Source organism: Cyphomyrmex costatus, unplaced genomic scaffold (genome assembly GCF_001594065.2).
Source record: "Cyphomyrmex costatus isolate MS0001 unplaced genomic scaffold, Ccosl1.0 scaffold69, whole genome shotgun sequence".
In the NCBI taxonomy this organism is placed as follows: Eukaryota; Metazoa; Arthropoda; class Insecta; order Hymenoptera; family Formicidae; genus Cyphomyrmex; species Cyphomyrmex costatus.
The window spans coordinates 894729-915460 of NW_017280255.1; the positions used below are offsets into that span (position 1 = coordinate 894729).

A 20732-nucleotide genomic window follows, 5' to 3' on the forward strand; every position below is an offset into this window, starting at 1 on the left:
CCGAGGTTCTCTATTTATTATCAAATTTCTTTATGGGTTTACAAGCCTGTCAACGACGTGTTGGTGTAACAGGAGGCTCACTCACACGAGCCAAAGCCCATTAACCGATGCTCGCCTAAGGTACATTCCCCTACCATCGTTCGCCAAGCGACTATCATTCACGGAGTAATAACCGAGCGTGCCTGTACACGCGCGTGCGTGCCAGTGTAGTTACGGTATCTGTGTATATCCTATGTGTCGTGTACACGCACACATAGGATTAGTCGGTAACGTTTACTGCTTCGCTCTGGCGCGTTCACCTGCCCAAGGGACATCTGAGATTTTTACGACGAACCGCGTGTCACTCGGGGGAGGTTGCGGGCGATAAAATCCTCCTGTTGGCGAGATTAACGTCTCTGCGCAGATCGCGAGATTGTACCTGGAGGACACGCTCAACTTGCAGTGTATATGATCGGTCATTGTTTGCATTGAACGATTAAGAAGAAATGATTATTATGTATATATGTAGTTATTTGAGTTATTTCACACGTAATTATAGAAACACGAAAAATGTTGTCGTATTCACGAAGATTCCGAACAATCTCAGATTTGCGACCTTTTATCGTGGTTTAAAAAACGATTGCAACTGTCATTGTTTTTTTTTTTTTTTTTTATTCTATGTATTATATGAAACACATTTCTTTCTTGTGTGTGAAACATAACAATAACTTCGTGAATCACATATACGTATTTGTTCAAGAGCTGTTATATGCGATGTTGTAAATATTTTTCAAATTATTAATATAACATTGTGTAAAGTTCGCATTGTCGACATTTACACGTTCGCGTTTTCGTTATCGCGCAATCTTCGGTCTTTCCCTGTTCTCGTTTGAACGTGCAAACCGACTAGATCATCTATCTTTTCCTTGCTTCTTTTATTTTTGCAAAGCAAACAGACAGTTCGACGGCCCCGAAAAATCAACAGCATCGACTTCGACGACTGACAGTGACTGGACACACTCGTTTATAGGGCGGACGGATGTCAATTATATTCTATAATGCGTGCATGATCGAATTGGTGGGCGTCGCGGGGGGTGGCGATACGTATATGTTGTATACAGGGTGTTCAGTTTTTGTCACAAAAACTAGTAATGTAATAGATTTCTTGATGAATATGAGAATAATTTTTCCTTAGCAAAAATATGATGGATGGACCAATTATGCAGATACACTATATTGAAAATAAACATTTCAACGAAGTTAAGATTCAAGAGTATATATGTGTGCGTCACACGTACATGTCCTACTCGATTGAATTTTCAATAAATTTTACTCATGAACAATATCTATTTGAACATTTAATTGCAAAAACATTAATGTAGACAGAAAGTTTTCTTCTTCTGAAAATTTTCTTTCAAGATATTTTTAACTGAATAAAAAAATATGCAACTTCTGATACAACCTGTATTATATGTGATGCATACGAATCGGTGATTGATAGAGCGATACAATTCATCCGAGTCGACACATCGATATTTCGACCCTATGAAAATTTCATTAGCAGCATTATATAATGATATAAAGGTAATGTCCACGTGATAGGGGAGATGTCATATAATGATATGAAGGTGATGTCTCTATGACGATGGGAGATGTAGGGTGATTTTGTAGGCTGAAACTCGTCGACACTCGTCAAGCTGTCGATTAACTTCGTTAATTATTCGACAATTAATAGAATGCCTATGTGCGAGTAAGCGTATCTCATCAATATAAATCCGCATTCGAGCAGATTTTAATAACCAACAGTGGCCAGTTAACCATTAACGCTTATTTCTCTAACCTTTTTATTTTCTCGTACTTTTTTAAATATTATCTTTGCGACAAGAAAATACGCTAACATTATGAGGAGTTAAATTAATTCAAACACACCAGATATATTATACATACAACTGTAATAAAAGTATTATAATACATTCCGTACATAAAAAATATTATCATAAAGTTTTACAACTTAAATTTTAAGAAAATTCATAATTAAAGAATTGGAAAGAGTAATTATACAAAAAAATAAGCAATTACGTGTATTTTGCTATTTTTGAGTACAAAATTTCACTTAAATCAATTGCATACGTACATTTGATTTAATCAAATATTTGAAAATCAAGTATTTGAAAAAGATTTAATATATTTTATGATATAATCCTTTCTCTCACCATCTCAATATAATTAAAATGAAATATCATATTAAACGAATTATAATTACATCAATCTAAAATTACAGTCAATATATCTCCAGTTTTATCGTTATTAATTGCTTAACACTTCAACTGTATATATAATTTAGACTTGAATGTAAAATATTACATTTTCTCTGCAATGACTAACCACGTGTCTCTTGTTTTCTGTTACAGGTGAGTCCACGTGTAAACGCAAATATCGAGTATATTGTGAATCCGAAGATCTCGCGAAGTCTCATGTATAGACCGCGTGGAATTATTTATCGTTTACGTGCATTCTGTATGTAAAACATGCGGGCAAGTATTCATAATTTATAATTAATCGTACGATTGCCGATTACCACGCTGGTAATCGAGCCCTGAGAGATTTCGAGGATTTCAGGAAGTATCTCGAAGCTTGAGAAGGCGAGGGACGATCGAGAAAGAACGAAGAGCCACAAATTCAATGCGAACCAGTATAGTATCGGCCGCATCGAAATGCGGGGTTCTCTTGTCAGTCGGGATAGGGTGGCTTCCGCAGGGGGCGGCAGCAGAACGAGTTCGAGTGGTAATGCACTAATCAACCCCTTGGAAGGCGGATGTATTGGCGCTATACGAACGTAGAGCGCGAGGGCTTTGGTTATAATCGAAGGCTGCTTCGAAGGGGGATTCAAAGGCGGGAGGGGTGGTGGACACGGACGAGTGCGAGAGAAGGGTGGCAGGAGGTGGGTGGCGGGTTGAGAAGCGGGAGAGGGTGGCTGCTGTAGGACGGCATCGCGATCGACGTCGTTGTAGCATACACGATGTAAATTTTGCCCGGGTGTGCGGGTGCACCCTACACGATAGGGTGGAATCAAATCGATAGCAGACTAAGATATACCTATCAGTCTAATTGTCAGTACAGAAAGACCGAGAGAGACAGCAGCCTCGTGGTATCGGAAGAACGGATGGCGGGCAAGAAGGGGTGAGTGAAAGGCGAACGTAGCAGGAGGACGCGCGAGGGGCGCGGGGGGAGGGCGAGGAAAGGGTGATACCAAGGGGTGGGATATGCCAGGCATATAGCTTAATCACCCTCCTACCGTTCTTCAACCTCCAGCCAACCCTCTCGAACGTTGGTACCTACACCAACCCTACCTCCTCTACGTCCTAGAGTAGCCGGCCTTCCGTCGTCCAATAATCAATAATTATACTCAAATAAAGAGAGAAGGGGATGGATGAATCGCCCGGCAAAGGGTTAGAACGGAGCGAGAGCTAGGTATCGGCATAAGATAGCGAGCGAGATGAGACTACAGGCGCCTAGTACCTCCTATACCGCATCCTCTCTCGTTTCCTTTCTCTCGCACTCGGTCTTGTCTCTCGTCTCCCATCTCGTTCTCATTCTCTCACCCACCCCACCTTCTTCCTTCCACCACCACTGTAGCGCGACCGCCGCCACCACCACTTCTACCTCCCTGCCACCCACATCCTCATCCTCATCCTTCTCCTCCTCCACCCCCTCCTCCTCCTCCTCTTCCTCCACCTCCTCCTCCTCCTCTACCCGCCGCGTGTAGCCTAGGTACAGGCGAAAGCTTCGATGCGGGCTTCTGACTTGCTTGGCTCTCATTCACTGAGTGATCAGGAACGTCGCCACCGCGATCGGTTCCGATGGAAGAGGGCTTTCGCGCGACAGCCGATTTAATCGCCCTCGATTGGCTTCCTAGGTCCCAGCCTCGATATTCTTGCGGTGACGAGAATACCTTCAATCTATCTATGCATAGTCCCCTTGTAACAGTTATATTATCACATGACGACATAGAAATGACTCTATGTAGAGGAAAACATGCGGCGTTACTCTTCTTATAATGCATTTGAAGTGAAATAATATGGACCTAAAGTAATATTTTACAAACTTATGTGAAGAACAGGTATAGCGTCGTATTTAACAATTTACTCAGCATCGTATGTGTACTATATAAAGCATTACGAATAAGTTGAGAGTTCTATGAGAGTGGGGATAATGGAAAATCGTGAAGGTATTAAGTATGGTACGAAGAAAATGGAGACGATAGCTCGTCGATAGGAGCTGGGTGGTTGATCGATGCAAAACCGGCTAAAAGTCGCGTGTCCCGCGTCTACCGTCTCTAATTAATCATCGCTCAACACGGGCAATACGCTCTAAGTCCAAGGCGCGCGTTACCTTCTTCGGCGCGCAAGCCTGGTAGGAATTAATTGCGATAATAATCTGAGATCGAGGCAGTGATCGACGATGCCGCGTGCGGATGTGCCTCGTTCGCGACTCTTTTGTTGTCAAATACATAGCTCTAGATCTTTTTTTTGTTCGAGAAGCGACAGGTTTTAAGATACCAACAAATCGATACGGCGCTTATAGACAATGAATATACAAGGTGAGGTGAGGCTAGACGATCATGTTGTGCGATCTACATTGTGGCGTTACGCGAGTCTCGTAAAGATTAAGCTCGATGTAAATGGAGCAATAAGTCATATGAAAAATAAAAAAAAATAATACATCCCCCCGTAATATACATCCTCCCCCTGGAGAATATAATCGAATCGAAATTCTTTCATGCGTGTCTTAATATCGCGAATGTAATATTTTACCGTCTATAATGTTTCAAATTCTTCAATGCTTATACAATCTTACGATTCTTGAAAAATGTGAAATATCTCAATATTCGCAAAACGTGATATTGTATAGCATATGTAGTGAATTTCGACATCTCTCGTCCTTAAAGATGTAAACTACTCTGTAATTCAGGCACGCATACACATATTCATATATAATATACGCGCGTATGTATACGCATTGAAGTTATGGTTTGGCGTCCCAGTTAAACGACGGTAGCTCTCCACGGGACGTGGCTCCATTCACTTTCACCGTCAAACGAAAGTAAAGCCCGCGAAAGGGGTAAACAACGTGCAACACCCCAACGTGCAACAGCAGCAGCAGCAGCAACAGCAGCGGTGGCAACGTGAATGTAGTAGAGAGCGGGGATGCAACGGCGCTTGAAAGGAGGATAGGAGGTTGGACAAGAGGGCGAAATAGGGAGGACTGAGTGAGAGAGAGGGTAGGTGGTGTCTGCTTTGCCACTTCGGAAACTCTTGTGAAGTAGCGGGAACTCCTGGGTTCGCATATACCGTAAGCAGGTCAGAAACTTCTTTCGACCCTTCGCCGCGTTCCTTCTCACGCTGTAGTTTCGTCCTGCCGCACCACCACCGTACTCACTTCTCGCATCCCTTTTGCTCCTTCTGCAGCTTTGTCCTTTTCTTTCTCACATTTCCTGCATCCCTTTCCCTCGTTTTCTCTGCAGTTCAGCGTTGTCCGAGGTTAGGGATTGCGCGTCTCTACGCTTTCCATCTTCCCTCCTTCTTCTTGTTATTTTTCACTTTTCTCTCTCTGCCGCAGTATCCTCCCTTCGGAGCCCGGCCGCACTCTTATCAGAGAGCACCGTGACCTACTAGATTCTTCCAAGGTTTTAAGGACTTAATGAATTTCAAGACTAAGATTCTCGACGTTAACCTTGACCCAAAATGAGCTCCAGAAACAGAGCGTAGGAAAGTGATGTGGAGCTAATTGTAAGATATAAAAAAATCTCGCGCGTATAAAAAAAGTTTATACTCTGAATTTATCAATAATATTAAAATTATGATTTTTAATGAAATATTTAGGCAAAGCAATTTATATAACATAGAATAATCATTGATTATTTAAAATACAAAAACTACAGAATTCTAATATTATTGATTGGTAGCGATTATCCAAACGACGATTTATGTGACAGAATTAATATTCATCAAATAAACGGTAGGCTAAAACATCTATTCGCGTATAGGTATATATGATGGGTACTAGTCGTGCACGCATCCATCTACATTTCGAAACGTACGATATGCAATTATGGGAAGCTCAGGGGAGAAGACTCAGAGCGGCGATTTGCTGATACACGATCCTCGTTACTGAAAGAGCATTGAATATCGCTCCTCGTGGTATCAGTTTGTTGTTAAAACGTGTCTACGCAGGCGGATGAAAGGTTACGCGGCGTCAGGTATTCAAAGTTAATTTAGCGATTATCGGCACTCTCCGAACCACGAATAGGTAACATCGGCCTGAAAGAACTTTCCGTTTTAAAGCTGCAAACTCCCGCGGTATGGATAAAGAGGATATCGCGTTGAAATGGATTTATTGAGCGAAAGTAACAAGAGCAAAAATACAGTCATTGTTAATTACGAAAAATATTAATTTTTATTATATAATTAACATTAATAATTTAATTCATTCCTAGATTGTTTCCAATTTAAATTTAAAATCATTTCGTAATGATCCAATATCAATTTGACATTTACTCATAATTACGTCATAAATATTAATAAATCTAATATTTCAAACTATTAATTGATTCTATCTTTTAACCTTTACAATAATTATGATAATAACAGCGATTAAGAAACGTATTAATTAATCAATTTTAGTTTGTTAGAAATTTATTATTCTATTTATATGGCTAAATGAACAATTGAGACTTAGCTCGTATTTGACCAAAGGAAATTCTATGCGAGCGCGCTCTCGTGCTAGACTGTAATGGCTATAAGCGGACCTTCCCTGACACGTGATTCCCGAGGTTAAGCCGTGTCCGCAAAACGTGCGACCGAGCCTGGTTTGACGTCCCGTCGGGATAAAAAATCCGCGCGTGTGGGCGGCCGACAGTACGGTCGATCCTCCTTGTGTGTGTCCAGCTTAACGAGGGCACTTCAAAGCGAACTGGAGCGATATTAAAATTAGAGATTCGTCATTGCCATCGAAGCCAGCTCTTTTTCTTCCATCCTTCCCTACGCCTCTCTCTTTCACTGTCACCCCTTTCCTCTTTCCATCTTTCTCCACCCTTCATCGAGCATGAGGGGACACACTCGCGGACGACGGTAATATTTCGAGTGAACGCAGGGGTGGATATGGGTACAAGAGCAAGGGAATGGCTACGACGGAACAGAAAAAGAGACGACAACACCAGAGACCTAGAGTAACGAAGAGAAGTTTCGGCGGTGGTGAGCTCAGAGGGGATTCTGTTGCTCGGTCAGAAGGGTGTTACGATAAGGGGTTGCGCTACCTCAGCGGAGGCGACCGGCAGATCAATGAAAAGGGTTCGCACGAGCAGGAGGAGGATTGATCGCCGATAGGGAAATTTCGTTAGTTTCCACCAGTCATAAAAGGTGATGGTGGTGGTGGGCGCTGTTCCTGCTTGCTATACCGCCGCGGAGAGGCCTAACTAACGTGGAATCACCCTTCGAAATTCACCCTTCTGAGAGTGAGACGAGGGTGGTCGGTCGGGGCCGCGGAGGTGCGGGTGGAAGTAGGAAGAGGTGAATTTTCACCAGGAGGAGGAATGGGTTGCAGAGAACTGCTGCCAGGCTGTGTCGGGGTGGACTGCGCGTTAGTGTTTGTGTTGATGGAGGAACCGGCGCGAGACATGGAAGCACACATCAGAGTATTAACGAAATTTTAACCAATCAATGAGAAGTTCATTAGCCTGTGCCGTTCGCGTTGCGAACACCCCCTCCCTTTCCTCGCGACTCGAGAACGGCCTCCATCTCCGGACTCGGTCGAAACCAACCTATCCGCAACAACACCCCCTCGCGTCTCTTCTCGGGGAAGCCATAGTCTTGGGGGAGATCGCGCGCCAGTGATAAAATTCAACATTCGACGTGCGAGGTACCCCTTAGCACCCACTGCCACCCTCCGCGGAGAAACTCGCTCTTTGCCTTTCTCACCATCTCTATTGCCATTTCATGCTCTTTCTATTCGGACTGGATTAGTGTACGGAAGCGTCTAATTGTAAACGTGAAAACATTAAGCGACTTCCCCATGAAGGTATATGGCGCTGGAACTATAAATTTTTATTTTATTCCAAGTGTTTCACTTAAATAATCATTATGTATTCATATAACTAAATTAAATATAAATTTAAGAATATATAACTTTTTTCAATTAAAAAACGATATCTACAAATCAAAAGAAATTTCTCATGTATACATATAAACCAATTTTGTTTTTGATCTAAATTGAGAAACATGATTAGTGCATGAACGTATCATTAATGGCGCGCGTGCAACCGTGGCTTTAACAGCGGCTTATACAATTAGGTGCGTCCGATTTCTTAAAACAGATACATTAGTCAAAGGCTATAACCAACCGGGGAAGGTTTCCGTGTCGGTAGGGTCGTCTCTCGCTCACGCATTTGTTGCAGTGTCATTTGTCTCCAATATCTCTCGGCGCCCCTGGGACAGCCGCGCCTTCGTACGAACCGCCACGGACAATGCATGGAATAAGCCACAATAATAAAAAGAGTCAGTGCGCGGTGTCGCGGTGTCGCGAAGGAAGGGTGACGCCGGTGGTAATAATATTGTCACGATGATTGATATGGTCTAAAGTTTTGTCGATATTCCGACATACGCAGCTATCTTACGAGACGGCTTATTTAATGACCAAATCGATTCATCCGACAGTTGGTCCTTGGACACTTTATCGGACACGAAAAATTACAGTATAGAAAAATGGCTTGTAATAGAAAAATATTGAATATTTCGATGAGCCGGCGAAAATGAAATTCCTATAACGATTGATATGTAATCAGCATTTATCGACTATCGAAGTTCTTGTAGCTACCTATTTGCATACTGTATCACGGATTGTCGCGAAATACAAATATGTCAACTATATAATGAATTCTGAGAGACTCTTTATTCCGCGCGTAAACGTTTATAATAAATGTTTATAATAAACGGGAAGCAATAATATTGATGACAATTATGTGCGATACAATTATGTGATCTGCAATGTCCAAAGGAAGGATTTCGTGATCTTAAACTTTTTTTAAAATTTAATGAATTAGAGCAGCAAAGACAAAACTATTAGATAATCATTAATATTAAATGATCATAAGTATTAAATGATTAAACGATTAATATTGCGATAGGTACTCGTATTTCATAACTTTGCAGGCATCTCATTCGAATCTGATTGACGATGTAGTCGTACGTCGTGTGTCACCGAGATTCAAATGTCCAACCCCCGGAACAAACGTTAAAACCACCTAGATGCCGGCACAAGGATCGGTTCCCACGTATGCGATTTTTTTCTTCCGCCGTCATTTGTCTCTAATATCTCCCGACGCCCCCGGGACAGCCGCGCCTCTCCGTGCGAACCGCCGTAGACAATATATCGAATAAGCCACAATGACAAAAAGAGAGCCGGTACGCGGCGACCGACGCCGTGAAGGAAGGGTGGCGTGGCGGCGATTGTATTGGCCGCGACGGTGGCGGTGTCGGCGGTGTTGCCGAGTGGAAAACGGCGGGGACGGAGGTGCGCGCGGTGGAAAATGAGGAAGACGAAGAGGGTGGGCGACCGTGAGAGACGATAGCGGAAAAGGGAGAGCGAGATGCAGAAAGGAATGAGAAAGGGTGAGAGAGAGAGAGAGAGAGAGACCACGTACGAAAGGATGGTAGCGGCGAAGGAACGACAGGGCACGAGGGAGGAGGAGGAGGAGGAGGAAGGAACGATAGGCGGAAAGAGGGGTCGACCGCGTAAGGGAGGAAGAGTTCGGAACGAGAGAGGAGAGACGACGCACCATATAAAACCGAGGCGCGCGGAGAAAAAGAGATTTGCATTGCTGGGCCTCGCGATGGGGTAAACCGGGGCAGGGGAGAGATGGAACGGCTCTCGCAATATATCGGAGGTAGGGGATTTCTGTTGGAGAAGACCGAAGGGGTTGAGTAACGACACGTATCATACGTGGAACCATACACCGGCGGACACGTACGTTCGATATCGCACGGTGTTTTTACGTCCAAGTTTCTCCCTTCGCTTCCACCAATTAGACCGCGCGAAGGAGCATCTTCCCCTCTGCCCATGCTAGCTGAAACACCTTCGAGCTGACGCGGCCGAATAAATCGTTATTTCCAATTCGATCTCGCGCTTCGGTATCGCGTGCAGATTCGTTTCCTAGCTATTAATTAGCTTCGTCCACACAAATTTTTTCATCCACACAAATATGCGATAATAAAAGGTGATAATACAGTCGCATATCTGATCTTTATCATGTCGTATATACGCGAATTATAACTTGAGTACGAAACATTCTATAAACGCTCCCGGATCGGATAATGCCACAAAATTGTCGAACGGATAATCGCTCCCCGATCTCTATCTTTTCGCGAAACCATGCACCATGCGACGAGCTTCGAGTCGTTCCTTCGATCAGAACGTGGGTTTCGGTATTTCCCGACAGCGCACCACCTCGCCACGGAATGGCGAAACTCGCAACTTTCTCATTAGCCAACGCGACAATGCAGTCAGGGTTAGGGACGTGTGCGCGTACACCCAACACATTCGCGCCCTCCGATATATGTCACTGCCGGATGGATAATAATGTGTGCTTCAGCCCGATCGGCAGTTGTCGTTGCTCACCCTCCGCGATTCGACCTATCGTGCGCTGTGTACGGTGTTTCAAGCGCTCGTACCTTCCTATACGCACATGCAACGCACACACGCGAGATCGCGCCCACCCACCTTCTCCCACCGAGGAGGAAGAGCCACCGCATAAATGTCAGAGACCAGCGGCTGAGCATTTCCTATCGAGCATTTCTGTCAATAAGCGCTGCCGCGTACAATGACGACGATTCGAAAGCTGCTGATTATGAAATAAATGCCCGACTCGCGACCCTCACAACATTCGCGCGCGCGCGCGCTTATGATCTCTCTGTCTTTCCTGGAGGAGAAGAGGGTGGGCAATGATTGTTTGTAACTCGCGAGCTTCCTCCGTTCGCGCCCAGACGCCGAGTAAGCCGGCGACGTTGACACTTTCGATACCCGTCGATGGACCGTAGTGATTTCAGACGAAATACGTCAGCCATATGGAAGTTTTTCGCGTTTAACTTTGCACTTAATATGATATCACTTTTGCAGTAATATGATCTTCTAATTTGTTTTAAAACTGTTTTTTTTGTTAAATTGAAACCACCATTTCTAAATCGTTGAATCTATTTTTTTTTTTTTTTAATATAAAAATATTACTGGTAATATTATACTTTTCTTAGAAAATTAAAGTGACGCTGGAGAAATAATTTATGCAATTGATATTTCTTGGAATGTTTAATCGTTTCTTTTGGCAAGTAAACGAGCAAGCAGAGAAGGGTGCGATTATTGCAAATTTCACTGGACATTGATACGAATACGCTCGGACGTCTTCCTCTTTAGTGTCCTTCTTGCCATCCGTAGTCCGGCAATCCGTGCCCGTTTCTCTCGTTTCAATATTTCTCTCCGGCGAATGCCCCGACTAATATATGGCTTCTGTCGAGCCACCGCGAGTCGAGTGTGGGTGGGCGTACGTATTCATAAACGCGTAGTCCTCGTAATGCAAATCAGAGAAAGAGTCAGGGAGAGAAAGAGGAATAGAGCAAAGAAGAGATGAGAAGGGAGAAGAGTATGAGGAGGGAGAAGGAGGGAAAGAGGAATGACGAACGCGGTTAATATTAATTCTTCGTGGTCGCCGTCCGGTCGATTGCGGATCGTAGCAGCGCAGGTGCTGAAGATGGCTAAATCCTTTGTAAACATCGAGGAATTATTAGGTCAGCTGTGGAAATAATTTATGCCCGTAACGATTTAATCGTTCTGTTCGCTGTGCGAGAACATGCGAGCATGTTAGATCTATATATTTAATTCTCATTAGTCTTTTATGCTACATTGGCACTCACATCAAGGCACATTAATGAATATCGATACTTTCGATAAGTGAAAATGACGATTTATTTTATTAATTTTTATCCGCTTCAATGAATATTTATACACGATTAGTGGAGCTTTACAAATAATAAATGGATGGTAATAATTTTCAATATTTCTTCAATAGTATTGGATATAAATGCGCGGAACGGACTTTGTGCATCACCGATCCTCGGTAGAAGTCTCGATTGTTGTAGTCGTACAAAAATATGGGAAAAAATATCTGGTGCAGTCACGCTTTAAGCAAGACTGTTTACATACATTTCTGATAATACAAGTTTTTAAAACAATACCGTAGCTCAGGGTGACTAAACCGAGCGCGAGGAGATGTCGTTCCATTATAAAGGCAATATCGCATGGTCGAGTCTCTACCTGGTATTACTAGCTTTCATAATCTGATGTATATTACGCATAACCGCGTGTATCTGGGGTGCGAGAGTGAGAGACGAGGGAAGGTGTGGGAGTGGTGAGGGTGGCAAGCAGGAGGATCGCGTACTACCGTATGTATAGGACCAGTTTCGGCAAAGAGTGCCCTCGCCGGTGCTCGCTCGTAATAAGCATAAATCCTCGGAGGCTTATCTAGCGGCGCCCAGAAGAACGCTAAAATAAAATATCATACATTTTGCCTTCTACCCTTCGTACCGAGGTACGTTACGACCGGCGACACCCCTCTTATCCGCCTCCCTTCGCTACCCCACAGCAGTCGCTTTCTCATCCCTCCGCAACTCTCCACGCCGTCGTGCGTAGCTTCTGTAAGGTAAACATTACCTTCCGTTGCTTAACATGCAGGCAAGCTGCTTCGAGAAGTCTTGATTCTCGCGGACGAGTTCAAGAGTTATTGTGTTGCCCCAATTTACGAATAACTGTGTGCATAAAACTTTACGTGGAAAAACTTTTAAACTACATTTGTTACTAAAAACTACTAGGATGTTGTTAAAGATTTAATACAAATTATTTATATTATTTGATTGGTTTTGCTATACTTGTTTGTAATAATGTAAGATAAAATTTCATGACAATCAGATATATTTTACCATTTCCTTATTCGATATTTTTCATTTGCGTTCTTATTAAGATGTCTTCGTACGAACAATGACGAATCGCAGTTAACCATATCCCGCTACTTTTTTCCAGCTACGGCAAAAAATTCAGACACGTCGCGATAGGGTTGGTGAGCGCCCTTTCTGTCGGATTTTTGCGAGGGTATGCGCGTCGATGCAACGCGAGATGTTGGCCAAAGGCACGTAGTCAGTGTAATGAGGCGAGATACATTCGGCCTCGACTCTCTCCGCGCCCTCTTCCTTCTGCCGCTGTTGCTTTTCTCTTTCTCTCTCCTTCCTCTTTCTCATTCTCCAGTTCCCGTGAGGTGGTATCGTACTAGCGGAGGATGGTTGGCGGAGAAGCTCGGCCAGAAACGCGAAGGGGTTCGAGGGAGGACGCTTGAGAGAGGGAAAGGGTTGAGCTCGAAGCCCGATCAGTCATTAGACAAGTGGGTATTCACATATATCGAGTTGTAAAATCGATAGGGGTGTCCGTTAGCCGTGTATCCTGTAAGGAGGGTGTGGTGGGGATGAGATGCGAGCTGATAGAACGAGAGAGACGTAAGCGAAGACGGAGAGAGGACGAATGACCGACCCAGCTATCTCGACGTCGGCCTGACGGAGACAGAAAACGGAAAGCCCCTTTCTCTCCATCTATACTTCCCCTTCGACCCCTTTTGTTGCTTCGCCACCCTCCTACAGCCCCTAGCAGCCCATCCTCCTTCTACTCCGTCTCCTCCACCTCCTGCCACCGCACGTATCCAGTCCTTGCATATTAATCCTGCCCATAATTCCCACTTCCCAGTTTGGGCAACCCTTCGCTTCGGTTGCTTCAGCTACCCACGTCGGCAGAGTGAAAGGGAAGGAGAATGAGTCGGAGAATGAAAATCGGCAAGATGGAGTGAGAGAGAGGAAGGCAAGCCGCCTCCTATCGATTGGGCTTTCTTTCCGACCTCGGCTTTTAATTGGCATTCTCCTGTGGCGAGAAGAGGAGCGAACCTCCATGGGAGAAAGCTCCACGGCCCAAAGGGGTGCTTTGCCACTAAAGGGGTTGATACTGGCGATCTTTCCTCCCGAGATGCAAAAATGGAATCTTCCTATCGTGACGCGCTGATATCGGTCCTCAGGATGAGATTCTACAAAAGTCCGACATGATTTACCGAGATTCAAATTCTCGCGATGGATCGAGCGATAACAAAGAGTTTGTTCGCGCATGAAAGATTCATCGAATTTTACGGATCGTTGCTCCTTAGTAAGATGTGTTCACCAGAGCTTTTGTAAATGTTTATAAATTTAACTACTTTATTATTGTCTTGCTAAAATGTAAAATGTTGAGTATATTTTTTTTTTGTATTACAAAAGAAATTTGCGAGTATTTAAGAAATAAAAGAATAAAAGAGCACATGTTTCAGAATCAAGATTTAGTCATCATTATAGATGTAGCCATGTCTCATTTTGTTTATTTTAAAGTATTTTTAGATTAAATTATAATCTCTTATGTCTAATCTTAGAAATAATTATTAATAAATTTTCCCTAAGTAACAAAATTCGACCGCAAATCGTGAAGAAATCAAATAAGTAAATGAATCGTTAAGGTCTAATTTTTATGACGTTTTCAACCCTATCAGAGATATACCAAGGTAATGGATATAGATCAAAGGGATATCAAAGTATCCGTAAACGACAATTTATATTTGCGTTCCTGTCGTCCACGTGGAAACGATAATGTGACGACGTAGTCGGGGAAAGGGAGAATCGTGAAACCACGGAAAGCGAGAACGTGAGTTTCGACGGCCATGACGATCTCGTACCGACGCATCATTGGCGGACAGACTACGAAATTAATACGAAGCAAACGGCCATCTTGTCCCTGTACCGAATCTACGTACGTATACGAAAAGGGGTTCTAATGTGCCGCGGCGTATGGATATCGGAGAGCCGCGTTACTCGAGCTACCGCGTCCGTGCATATATTCGCACGTGTACGCGCGCACATACACACGTGCGTGTACACACGTAAGGATGAGAAAGGCCGTGGACGTATGCGTGAAGATTGATTATACCGCAGGAGAAAATGTGATCAATAGCTCAACAAACAAAGGCCTCCAACGCCTATATAATGCAAATAGCAAAAATCGCGTAGGATTAAGGGGGTTGCGAAGGGAAGAGGACGTGTGTGGGATCGTGGAAAAGGGGGTGGGCGACGATAGGGTGGTGCGACGGTCAAGAAACAATACGGACGCGTGCGGCTACTTCAAGTTTGCTTGACACCACCACCGCGTACAGGCAACCCTTGCGCACACCCTCCGCGTACCCTTCGACTTCGCACCCTCCGGTTCTTCCCTACGAGCCAGCTCGGAGCCCACCGTCCTCGCTTTAATTTGCATACGACCGATCATGTCTTCCGACTCGCCTTCACATCCTCGTCGCCATACCTCACGACCATCGATCAAGCCCCGATTGTTTTTGCTTCAACTCACCCCCACTTTACCCGGATTGAACGCCTTCGTGCTGGGGGTTGCTCGTTGGTCACTACCCCCCACACGTACGTCTCTTATGCGCGCACACCGACTTTGTGTGGCTCTGCAACAGTCGAGAATCTCGCTAACGAGCGGTTCTCCTTCTACCGATGACATTGTTCTAACGTAGAAAACCTGCCAACATCCGTTACCCTTTACTTGCCATCCCTAGCGATAATTCTTCATTCTTGTTTCTTTCGTAATCTCGACCCTTCTTCAACTTTTCCCTACGTAAAATAAACTAATTATTATTCAATTATTTTTTCCAAAATATGCTGTATGCAATTATTTCTGTGATTTTTTATTTATACAGTATTGAATATGTACAATTTTATGTGACGTGTATTATTCTTATAATTAAAATTAATTATTAAATTAATTTGTTATATACGAAAACATGTGTTTATCTAATTTCATCGCATTAATGACACGATGCGAAATCTCTCTCTCTCGATAAAAATAAAATTATTCGCGAAGTAAATTGGAAAAAAATTAATATATCACAAAGTTGAAATTCAATATACCAAACGATTGTAATAATCGAGAGTTCATGATTTTTATGAACTTCCCGGAAATATTAAATTTAATCGAAGCCCATTGATTTTTACGCGGTCATCTTCAAATAGCATATGGCTATTAATATTACCGATATTTTAGCGAATCAACTTAAGGAAATAGAAATCTTCCGTCGTTACCATCATAACGACATATTAAATTACATTTCAGCTCATAAAATGTCAATGTGTGATATTACAAAATAAAATGTGATCAGTACTAAATTATATTTGTGTAGACATCACAAAATTCATATTTATCTATATACCTATTCCAAATATGAAAAAAAAATTTATTAAATAGTTCATCTCATTTAAGATCGATGTAAAACTAAATAAATACCATTTATACAGATAAAATCAATCGTTAAATATTATATATGTGTATAAATATTATGTAATATTAATGAATTACAAATATTGTGAGAATATATTGGGATTGCTTAGATTGTATATTTAAAATGATTTCATTGTCGCGATAACTAAACACTTTAAAAAATCATACATGATACATACACACATATGTTTAATAATATAGATAGTCATAATTGTTTCTTCTTTGTAACAGAAAAAAGTTTAAAGTAGGCATTCTGGAGTTTTATTCGCTCTATAGTTCTCTAATTGAAGAAACATATGATTACATTTTACACTGTACGCGTTGATTTTTCGTTTTATTATTCGCATCGTTGAACAGTAGTCACGAAAGAGACGAAGAGTAGTATCGATAGACCGCGCTCTTCCATAACACCAAACGCAAGGGGTGACTGTCCGTCACGTAAAAAAAAAAAAACACACACACACACACACGCATGGTATTCGCTGGGTCGCCGCCGTATTTATCGTAAGTTCGTCGATCGACGTGGTGTTAATTCCACCTGTCCTTCGTTTCAGGTTTCCCTCATGGCGATAACCTACCCCATCGTCGCTAATGGCGGACATTATTGCGAGCGATCGCGGCAACTTCGGAAACTTATCCCTACACAAGCCACCTTCCGCCAGTAGCAACCACCCCTTCCTACCTGATGGTATATCGAACGTCAATGCGTACTTGTCTACACCCGTGTCTCTGTTCTTACCTGTACGCTACGTGTACGTGTATGCGTGTCTATGACTGCGACATCGCTACAACACGCACTCTCGTATTCGTTTATTACACATACGCGCATATCTATACAAGTAGAAACGGAGCTTCTAGACATAGGCGTGTATATCGATTATGGGTAAAACGGAGGACAATCGACAGGTAGCCGCCCCCGATAAATAAACTAACGAGTAAAAACGTGCAAGTTTACCGCGTGCGTCAAGGCTGTTCGATTTTACGCTACTACGATGAGTCATGGCGTTACAAGGCGCCAAAGGAATGTAGTTAATTTCATTAAATTATAAAAACTCAATCGATACGTATGGTTATTAGATTGTTGACCGAATACATAACAAAAAGAAATTTTTACGTGTTGTTTTAAATAAATTGAACTGTGAGAACGCGGTGACCGCGCAAGATGCTAAACACGTGTATCAACATCTGTGGCAGGGGTGCGAATTTTGCAAAATTGAAGTCGTTGCTTCTCGATTAACTCGCGAAGCACGGAAAGAGAGATGATGCCTCGGCGAGAAAAAACAATTGATACGATCTCGTTCACGTACATAGCTCGTCGCACAGCGTGCACCAACGTACTCGGCTTTAAAATCGTCCCATCCCACCCCTCGTTGATCGGCTTTCTCGCTTCCTCTTCCTGCGCCTGCACAACCTGCCCTTTCCATCCTATTCCTCGCGTACACACATCCACGTGAACCCTCGCGGAACACGTGGATAGGTTTCGAGTGCTCGCAATTCATCGCGATTGATTGCGGCACAGTGGCAACACAACGATTGCCGTACGCTCTATTCGTCGCGATAATTTTTTGCCGCCGTTGCTGCCACTCGATTCTTTCAACATCCCGGATTCGTCCTCGTTATAGAGACGGAAAAACAAGACGGTTCGGTCGCACTGTAATTATTATGTGCGGATCGATGATGCATTAATGAGGGACGGATATACTTCGTATACGTCGCTGCGGGCGACACCGTGGGTATAAATGTCATTGATTCTTTTGTCCTGTAGACTATACTTAATTTTTTTCGCTAATTAGTATTTCGTAGCATTTAAATTCTTATCATAATTATGCCAGAAATTATCCTTGAGAATCGCTAATTAAATTTTTTTTCGAAACTACTACACTAACACACACACACACTAATTTATTAATTTTAAACAATATAATTTATTATTAGAAATTATAAAAACGTAGAAATTAGAATTGCTAAATGAAATAATTTTTCACAAAGTCGTATATTCTATTGACAACAAGATAACTGCGATATCATATTTATTGTCTAATCGAACTTCAAGAACTTCAAGTGTCGAAGCGACGAGACTAGTCGGTGACATATGTTATAAATTATTACTGACATGATAATTGGATGACAATTCAACGATTTGATCGATTCGATTGAAACTTTATACGTAATTTAATCCACGGTAATTACATTTAGACTCGCCAAGATTTAAAGTTATCCTCTCTTAAGCGTTTCGCTATTGATTTCCGTATATATTCCCGATAAAATTAATAAAGAGCTTCTGGTAAGCTCCTTACTAGGTTCGGTCCCAGATAAACGATGCTCGTGGCGAATCGCGAAGGAGGGAGAGGAACTCGTAAATGTGATTCTATATTTGTGTCGATGATAATGTAGTTACGTTCCATCTCCATTTAATCGCTTCGAGTCGATTTCCTGATGAGCGATGCGAAAGTACTCGGCGATATTTCAAGAAGTAGCAATTCCTGTGATTTATATCGCGCAATGTCTTCCTTAATGCAGGAAATTTTATCGTCAGTATCATTTAATAAACATAACGGAGGCGAGACATCAGAGATATTAACATTTAAGATGTTCCAACTGAAATTTATACGCATTATTGATTTGCAATTTACACGAATATAATTTTATCAGACAGTTAACGAGGTTGATGTTGCTATTTCTAGATCAACCAGTTGGTTGAGGAGGTGTCCAGGCTACAACAGAGCTTGCAACGCCTTCAGGAAACAAGTGCGCAAGCAACGGCACGGCTTGAGGAGGAACTCGAAGTGCGCAGGCAGCACATCAACAGATTGGAGAGCAAATTGGAACGGCAGAGGGACTATGATGACCTGAAGCGCGAAATCAGTGTATTGAGATCAGTCGACCTTTCGCAAATACCAACTGGCGAACCTGGAAAGAGCTTGGAACATCTTCTTATGGAACGTTTCAAAGCGCTTCAGCAAGCCGAAACCTTGAAACCCTCCAATACACCAGATGCACTCGGTAAGTGGACTAACGATATATTTTACTTAAAATCATTACATGTCAAAGATATGCGAAGCACTTAATTTTAATTGTAAGATATTGAAAAAAAAACGCGCGGTATTGCAAAATCAGGTTTCCAGCATTGTAATATAATTTATATAAAAAATAATTTTTTTCGAAAAAATTGAAACATTAAAAAATATCTCCAAATATGGATTATAACGTCAATTAATCGAGAGCATACATACAGCAAATAAATAAAATTAATTTATATAATATTTATGCAAAAAATTTGTGATCGTATAAGGATCTGTTTTCATAATTGAAAGAAGTAATAGTTAATAATAGTAACAAGGTGTTGGTAGGTCGGTCACACCTTGGCGATCTCGCTTCTAATTCTTGCGCTACCGCTCTGATCTTCGGTCCCCGACTCTCTCTCTTCGAGGCTCCGTCGACGGGCTTTATCATCGAGTAACAATGAAAAGGACACGAGTCACGCAACGCGGACGCAAGAACGCTTCTATAGAATAAACGAGGGATGACTGAAGGAGCTTATCGGAAAAGAGAACAACAAAAATAACCCTGCTTGCCATTGTGTTCGCACTTTTCTCTGACTCTCTCTCTGTCTTTCTCTGCCTTTCATACTATTTTCCTTTTTAATTCTCTCCATCTCTGTCTCTCTCTCTCTTTCTTTCTCTCTCTTTCTCTCTCTGTCCAGTCTATCTTTGTTTTACCATTCCTATCGTCTCTACTTTTCTCTCATATACATATCATCTCTCCAAACTTGGCTGCTTAGACTGCACTTTTTTCGAGTCACTCTCTCGCTAATATTAATGTACATTCGTGGAAGGTACTAACCGAACACACGTTAGCCCTTTCTCTCATGTAAGCCTATCCTGTCTCTTACCGAATGTTCCAAATATTCCTCTCTTGTCCACGTAAAGGGTCCTCTAAACCGCTCTTCTCTCCTTTTCCATTTCCATCCGTACACTGGGAAACGCAAACTTCGTGCACGCAAATTTGTGGACGATATTCGCAATATTTGCCCGGGCCAAGCCATTGTTTCGGGGACAGAGTTTATTATGAATCGATCCAAGCTGACAGAGAGAGCACGCGATGAGAGGGAATGAGAAAGAGATACCTTATACATGCAGAGAGCCAGAGGGATACTGCAACGTGTCGCCCCTTCTAAATCAAACCGACTGAACCCATCCTTCTACGTCGTCGTCGCTTGCGTTCCTATCTTTCCAATCCCGCTATTACTTCCTTCGATCGTAACGAAATAAGAACACCGTATTTACGTAAAAGTTTCAAATATTTTGTATGCCAAGATC

The 20732-nt window shown here is 42.6% G+C and overlaps 1 protein-coding gene across 1 annotated transcript in view; it reads left to right on the forward strand.

Moving 5' to 3' along the window:
- The window catches only part of cut (homeobox protein, cut), a 127503-nt gene that overhangs the window by 91529 nt on the left and 15242 nt on the right, over nucleotides 1–20732 (forward strand). Inside the window, exon 3 of the mRNA XM_018547997.1 lies at nucleotides 19098–19416. Coding sequence (XP_018403499.1) covers nucleotides 19098–19416 — 319 coding nt within the window. The remainder of the gene's footprint in view (nucleotides 1–19097; nucleotides 19417–20732) is intronic.